The 7,018-nt window shown below is 68.4% G+C and overlaps 3 protein-coding genes across 3 annotated transcripts; 1 reads left to right on the plus strand and 2 right to left on the minus strand.

The window, feature by feature from the left end:
• Positions 1–450, minus strand: EMIHUDRAFT_225319 (hypothetical protein; the record flags this gene model as incomplete). The annotated part of the gene is made up of 2 exons (XM_005789848.1): positions 1–286; positions 341–450. The coding sequence occupies 2 exons, from the start codon at positions 448–450 to the stop codon at positions 1–3; spliced, it is 396 nt and encodes a 131-aa protein (XP_005789905.1).
• A 1,538-nt stretch (positions 451–1,988) lies between these two features.
• On the plus strand, positions 1,989–3,529 carry EMIHUDRAFT_109732 (hypothetical protein; the record flags this gene model as incomplete). The annotated part of the gene is made up of 2 exons (XM_005789849.1): positions 1,989–2,710; positions 2,818–3,529. The coding sequence occupies 2 exons, from the start codon at positions 1,989–1,991 to the stop codon at positions 3,527–3,529; spliced, it is 1,434 nt and encodes a 477-aa protein (XP_005789906.1).
• A 472-nt stretch (positions 3,530–4,001) lies between these two features.
• On the minus strand, positions 4,002–4,982 carry EMIHUDRAFT_225321 (hypothetical protein; the record flags this gene model as incomplete). Its single annotated transcript, XM_005789850.1, has 3 exons — positions 4,002–4,356; positions 4,543–4,672; positions 4,931–4,982. The coding sequence occupies 3 exons, from the start codon at positions 4,980–4,982 to the stop codon at positions 4,002–4,004; spliced, it is 537 nt and encodes a 178-aa protein (XP_005789907.1).
• Positions 4,983–7,018: the final 2,036 nt, after the last annotated feature.

Here is a 7,018-nt window from a genome sequence, read left to right on the forward strand (position 1 = left end):
TCAGACTAGGCGGGCCGACCTCCTCGGAGGCGGCGGGCGGGCGCCCACTAACACCCTTGGCAGCACAAAGCCGCGCCAGACGTCCGCCAGCTCTGGAGCCGCTCCCTCGCGGCCCTCGAAGCGCTCCTCGTCCCACGCGATCAGGTAGCCCAGCCGCATCACCTCGACCGCCCACTTGCGAGCCGGCTCCGGGAAGAGCTCGTGCGACTGCGGCGACCACTCCGCCGCCTTGAGGATGAGCCTGCCCACCTCCCCCGCCTCGGCCGCTGGCTGCAGGTTGGCCGGCCTGAGGGAGGGCAGAGGTGTGTCAAAGAGAGGATCCGGCGAGTCGGGGAGAGACCATTGCATTGCGCGCCTCAGTGCGAGTGCCTTGGCCTCGCCCGCCACGCGCACGCCGAAGCGTCCCGTCGAAGCGCTCGCGGAGACGACGACGCCGACCTTGCCGTTCATCGAGGGCCGCGAGACGAGAGAGCGGATCACGACTGTGGAACCGACGGCCGCAGCGGTCGGATCCGACTCGCCCCACGAGCAGAGGACGCGCGCCCGCTCGAGGGCAGAAGGCTCGCCGGCGAGCGGGTCGGCGCCGCCGCGCAGCAGCGCCCGCGCACGCTCGACGGTGAGCGCCTGCGGAAGAGGGGCAATGGGCGTGAGGACAATGCACTCGCGCCTTCGGCCGCTAGTCTTGGAAACGCCTCGAGGTGCTGGAGCGGCGTCCAGCCGCGGCTGACAACCAGCCAAGCGGCGAGGTCGGCGTGGCCTTCGCGGTTTGCGGCCTCCTCGGGCGCGCCAAAGGGCGTTGCGGCGCGGGCGGCGCCGTAGGAGGAGAGGAGCTTGGCGACGTCGAGGTGGCCGAAGTGGCACGCGGCGAACAGCGGCGTGGCGCCCTGCTCATCGGCTTGGTCCTTCGCCGCGCCAGCCTCGAGGAGCAGCCGAGCGCACTCGAGCTGGCCCTCTTGACACGCAATGTACAGCGGCGTGGTACCATCGTTCAACGCTTGGTTGATGTCAGCGCCAGCGCCGCGCAGCAGCTGGACGCACTCGAGGTGGCCGTGCTCGCACGCGACCATCAGCGGCGTGCCGCCGTCGTGCTTGGCTTGGTTGATCGCCGCGCCCGCCTCGAGGAGCAGCCGGGCGATCTCGGGGTGGCCCTTTTGGCACGCGACGAACAGCGGCGTGCCGCCATCGTCCTTGGCTTGGTTGACCGCCGCGCTCGCCTCGAGAAGCAGCCGGGCGCACTCGATCTCGCCAGCGAAGCTCGCAGTACTCAGCGGCGTGAAGCCTCTGGCGTCAGCTTGGTCGGTCGCCGCGCCAGCCTCGAGGAGCAGTCGGACGATTTCGAGGCAACCCTTCTCGCTCGCAACGGACAGCGGCGTGACGCCGCCCTTCATGGCCTGGTCGGTCGCCGCACCGGCCTCGAGAAGCAGCCGCGCGATCTCGAGGCGCTCGTTCTGACACGCGATGAACAGCGGCGTGCCACCATCCTGCGTGGCTTGGTTGATGTCAGCGCCAGCGTCGCGCAGCAGCTGGGCGATCCCGAGGTGGCCCTGCTGGCTCGCGATGAGCAGCGGCGAGAAGCCTCCACCCGCCGCTTGGTTGACCGCCGCGCTCGCTTCGAGAAGCAGCCGCGCGCACTGGACGTGGCCCTGTTGGCATGCAATGAACAGCGCGGAAGCGCCGCCGCCAGTCGTCACCCCGACGCTCGCGCCACCTTCGAGCAGCAGCCGCACCGCCTCGGCCTGCCCGTGCCGAGCGGCCCAGGTGAGCAGCGTGTCCTGCCTCTCGGTGTCGTGCCGCGCGTCGAGCTGGGCAATGCGTGACGTGCCGCGCGTCAGCTCAGAGAGGAGGGCGAGCAGTGAGGCCAGGTTGCCCTGAGCCAGGTCGGAGAGCACGAGGGTGGGGCAAATAGCGCCCCTCATGCCACCACCAGGAAGAAACCGACGGCGTTTTGAGCTCAAATTTTTTTTGTCGCTACTACCTCTATCACCGGAATGCACACAGAGCCCTGCCACTCTCGACGGCCTCCACCTCTCACGCTGCTGCTGCGTGGCTTCGCCGCCGGGCTGCTGCTGCTGCTGCTGATCGCGCTATCGATACGCATACACAGAGGGGCGCTCTCGGGCGAGCCGACCGCTCTCGCGTCCTCCAGCGCCCTCGCAGCGGCCTCCTCCGCCTTCACGCGGACTGCGAACAGGGCGTCTGAGGCTGCGTCAGCGGCCTCCTCCGCCTTCACGCGAACTGCGAACAGGGCGTCTGAGGCCGCGTCCGACACATTCGTCCCCGAGCGGTTCACTCCGCCCTCCGGCCTGCCGCCTGGGACCACGTGCGAGTACCTCCCGCCGTGGCTCGAGGCGGCCATGAACAGCATGGTGGCCAAGGCGGTCCAGCTGGTGACGCGCTACCCCACCCTCTCGCATCTTCCCATCGACGCAAAGGTCCGCGTCGGGCTCATCGACTACGACGTGCGCAACATCACCATCGTCGACCTCTCCCTCTCGCAGATCCGGATGGGCGCCTGCCGCAAGCCGAACGTCCTCACCGACGGCGCCACGGCGGCGCAGCAGGCGGCGGCCAGCTGGCGCCCCGGCCTCTACCTCGCCCGTCTCTGGGACGCGCTGACTCACCCCGGCCTCTACCTGGGCGAGGCCGGCGGCGAGGCGAGAGCCGCGGCAGCTGGCTGGCGGCCGGGCAAGTACGCGGGGCTGCTGACAAAGTGAACCCCCCCCCCCTCTCTACCCCCCCCCCCCCACTCTCCCACCCTCTCTCCGAGCAGCGTCTCTTCACCAGAGCAGCCTCCCCCCCCGCCCCCGCTGTGAACAGGTACACGCCGCAGCTGCTGCCAGACGCATACGTCGTGCGCGTGCGCGACGTCAACGTCACCGAGTCGGTGCGCGCGCACTACGCCGGCGTGTACGGCCTGGGGGCCTTCGGCATCGACGCCGTCTGCCAGCTGCGCGGAGAGCTCGAGGTGGTCGCCGTGTACTCGCGCCCCGCCGCGCTGGGCGGCACGACGGGCAACGACCACGGGGAGGTGGTCGAGGGGGGAGGGACAAAGGTGACGGGCTGCAACGCACTCTTCGACGTGCGCTCGACCGACCTGTACGGGCCGGGCGGGCTCGAGCTGCAGGAGGTCGGCACGCCGGTCTCGCTCCCGTTCGGGCGGCTGCTTTGCTACGGGCCCGCGGCGCTCGCCGGTCCGCTGTCCGGCTTGGTCGGCATCAGTCTCGCCGGCGAGGCGAGGGCGCTCGCGGCGCGGCTGAGGGGCGAGTTCTCGGGGCTCGCCCCCATGCTCAACGACGTCCTCCGCCGCTACTTGCCCGGCGAGGAGTATGAAGGCTGGTACCTGGGCAAGTACGCCCAGAAGGGCGGCGAGGTGCTGCACGCCGAAGCCAGCGCGCGGTACCCCAGCATGATGTATCTGGGCAGGGCGGCCGACGCCGTCGCGGTCGCCGCAGGGGTCGTGCCGCCGAGGCCTCCCCCCGCACCGTTCGCGCCGCTGGCACGTTGGGACGAGCATAGATTTTGGCATTAGAGTAAACTCTCATAGGAGGATCAGCCGACACATGAGTGTTCTTTCGCAGTACAACAACAACATGTACATGTAACATGTACATGTCATGTTGTGCATGTGCATGTGCATGTTCGAGCCGTGTGTACGTGAGTCGTGACACGAGTTGTATATACCGTACACATGACAAAAAAATTGCTTTAGAAGAAAAACGGGCACGCATATTTCTCCCCCCTCCATTCTCTCCCCCTCTTGGGCGCGGGTCCCCCCAGGCCCCAGGGTCCCGTGCTAGATCTCTCGCGCGGGGCGAATGAGTGATGAAGTTAGTGCCTTGGTGCCTGTCCCCCACCGTACACATGACAGCTACTGTGAGTGAGTGAGTGAGTGAGTGAGTGAGTGAGTGAGTGAGTGAGTGAGTGAGTGAGTGTGAATACTCACTCCCACGGTCCCCAGCTACTCTGTGCACGATGATAAAAACAATAAAGTCGTCGCCGCGTCACCCCGCCGCAAAGACGCAGTCCTCTAGATCGCGCGCCTCCCTCAAAGCCCTGTACCGATCCGACTGCGCCGCGAGCTCCTCCAACGACAGCTTCTTGAGCTCTTCCGTCAGGGCAGCGCTCGCCCGGCTGACTCCCCGGGTCTGCTCCTCTGGATGGCTCGGCCCGCGGTAGGGAGCGTTGCGTCTGGGAGCGGCCGCCTCGGCCGCTTCATCCTCAGCCACTTGCAGCACGTACGCTGCCTCCGCCGTCAGCCCGTCAAAGTACCCGTCCGCGTCTCGCTCGATGGCCGCTCCGCCTGCCTCGACGAGCCGCACAGCCGGGTCGCCTCGGAAGACGTAGCCAATGCAATACCTGGGAGCGAGCGGGGGTTGGGCTGGCTCGGATGCAAACCCATCTCAGCTCTGCCAATCAGATCAGTGCGAGCGAGCGAACGAGCGAGCGAATATATGTGTGTGTGTGTGTGTGTGTGTGTGTGTGTGTGTGTGTGTGTGTGTGTGTGTGTGTGTGTGTGTGTGTGTGTGTGTGTGTACCACTCACTCTGCGTCGACCGCCGCCCACGCGAGCCGCGCCGTCAGGCCTCCCGCGCCGTGCACGAGCGTAAACTCGCTGTTGTAGTGGTTGTATTGCACGCGCACGTTGCCCAGTGGGGCAGTGGTGATCTCCGTCACTGACGAGTGTGGTAAACGTAAAGGAGCAGGAGAGCTCTCTTCTTGCCCCGCGGGCGGCGGCTGCTGGCCTCGGTGGGCATCGCCGAGCCTTGAGACGCCCCGCTTTGATCCACGCTGCTTTGGCGCAGGACTAGCTCCGGAACCTGTGCTGTGACCTGTGCCACCCCGGCTCCGCGCTCCCGAGCCCGCGAGCGGCTTGCGCGTGCCGCGTGCTGCTGGCGGCGGCGTGCTACGAGAGGGCGCGATGATGGAGCGACCGGAGACGCCAAGCATGGTGGCGCCAAGCACGGCTGGTGCCGGCGGGGGCATATGCACACACATATATAAACAACAGATATTTGGACCTTTCGTCACCGCGCTGGAGCGGACGGGCGCGGTCGTAACGATTGTCCTGCCCCCCCCCCCCCCCCAGGCACAAGATCGGGTCACAGGCCGGCGTTTACTTCCGCAGGCTGCTGAGGAAACAACTCTCGCAGACTCGCCGAGGCTCGCCCTAGCTGTCTGAGAGAGGTTTATTTAGTTGGCAACATCCGTTGTTTGTGTTGTTTTGTGTTGTCCATCCAGCAAACTGCAAGCAAGCAAGCGGCCAAACGCATCCTGGACCTGTGAACAGCGCCCCGTGTTGCGTGACTGTCTCTGTGCGATTTCGGCCCGGGTTTGTCGTTTATGTGAATTATTATCAGCCTACTGTGAACAGCGCCGCTTCGATCGGCGCAAAAATCCCTTGTCGCTTGTGGAATCCGTGTACACAGCACGCCTGGATTCGATGATGGGCGCAAAGCGCGCTCTTCAGAGCGCCGACTACCCTGCCTGCTGCACGGGCGCCAACCAGCGCGTTGGCTGGGTGGTGGGCACGGGCTCCCTGAACGGCGGCAAGCCGGCGGACAACGCGGACGACTGCTGCGCGGAGTGCGCGGCGAACACTGCGTGCGTGGCCTGGACCTACAGCCGCCCGGGAGGGGCGGCCAGAGGCTTGTGCTGGACCAAGGACAACGAAGATGAGCCCCGCCTATCGGACGACCCGGACGTCACGTCGGGCCAGCTTTCCAACGGATGCTCGAGAACGGATGCCCGGCGCGAGGCGGACTGTCAGCCGGACGCGGCTGCCTTCTGCGAGCGGTTTGGCGAGGCCTGGCAGCTTAGACCTGGGCAGAACTGCTACGACTCGGAGTATGACTGCATCAAGCCCGTGCCCTCCCCGCCGCCACCGCCGCTGCCGCCCGTGCCGCTGCCGCCACCCTCGCCCTCGCCACCGCCGCTGCCGCCCTCGCCGCCGCCGCTCACCCCTGAGGGGTGTGCGCCGGACGGGGCAGCCTTCTGCAGGCAGTATGGCGAGGCCTGGAAGGCTAAGCCGGAACGCGCCTGCTACAACACTCCATTGGACTGCGTCGCGCCACCGCCGCTGCCGCCCGTGCCTTTCCCGCCCTCGGCATCGCCGACACCTCCACCGCCAGCTCCGCCGCCGCCCTCTCCGCCGCCGCCCTTGATGTCCCCGTCCCCGCCGCCGCCCTCGGCATCGCCGACACCTCCACCGCCCGCTCCGCCGCCGCCCTTGATGCGCCCCTCCACGCCACCGCAGCTGCCGCCCTTGTCCCCGCCACCGCAGCTGCCGCCGCCCACGTTTGTATGCGGTACCGGGGGGGCGGGAACCGATAGACCAAGCACGGATGGCTACGACTACTGCGCGGACAACAGGGCCTGCCCTTGCGGGCCGTGCTGCTATTGCGACTGCGTACTTGCACCTCCGCTTGCACCTCCAATGCCGCCGCCGCCCTCGGCGTCACCGACACCTCCACCGCCCGCTCCGCCGCCGCCCTCTCAACCGCCGCCCACGATGCCCCCCTCCCCACCGCCGCCCTCGGCATCGCCGACACCTCCACCGCCAGCTCCGCCGCCGCCCTCTCCGCCGCCGCCCTTGATGCCCCCCTCCCCACCGCCGCCCTCGGCATCGCCGACACCTCCACCGCCCGCTCTGCCGCCGCCCTCTCCGGCGCCGCCCATGATGCCCCCCTCCCCACCGCCGCCCTCGGCATCGCCGACACCTCCACCGCCCGCTCCGCCGCCGCCCTCTCCGCCGCCGCCCTTGATGCCCCCCTCCCCACCGCCGCCCTCGGCATCGCCGACACCTCCACCGCCCGCTCCGCCGCCGCCCTCTCCGCCGCCGCCCTTGATGCCCCCCTCCCCACCGCCGCCCTCGGCATCGCCGACACCTCCACCGCCCACTCCGCCGCCGCCCTCTCCGCCGCCGCCCATGATGCCCCCCTCCCCACCGCCGCCCTCGGCATCGCCGACACCTCCACCGCCCGCTCCGCCGCCGCCCTCTCCGCCGCCGCCCTTGATGTCCC

This window comes from Emiliania huxleyi (assembly GCF_000372725.1).
Source record: "Emiliania huxleyi CCMP1516 chromosome Unknown EMIHUscaffold_124, whole genome shotgun sequence".
In the NCBI taxonomy this organism is placed as follows: Eukaryota; Haptophyta; order Isochrysidales; family Noelaerhabdaceae; genus Emiliania; species Emiliania huxleyi.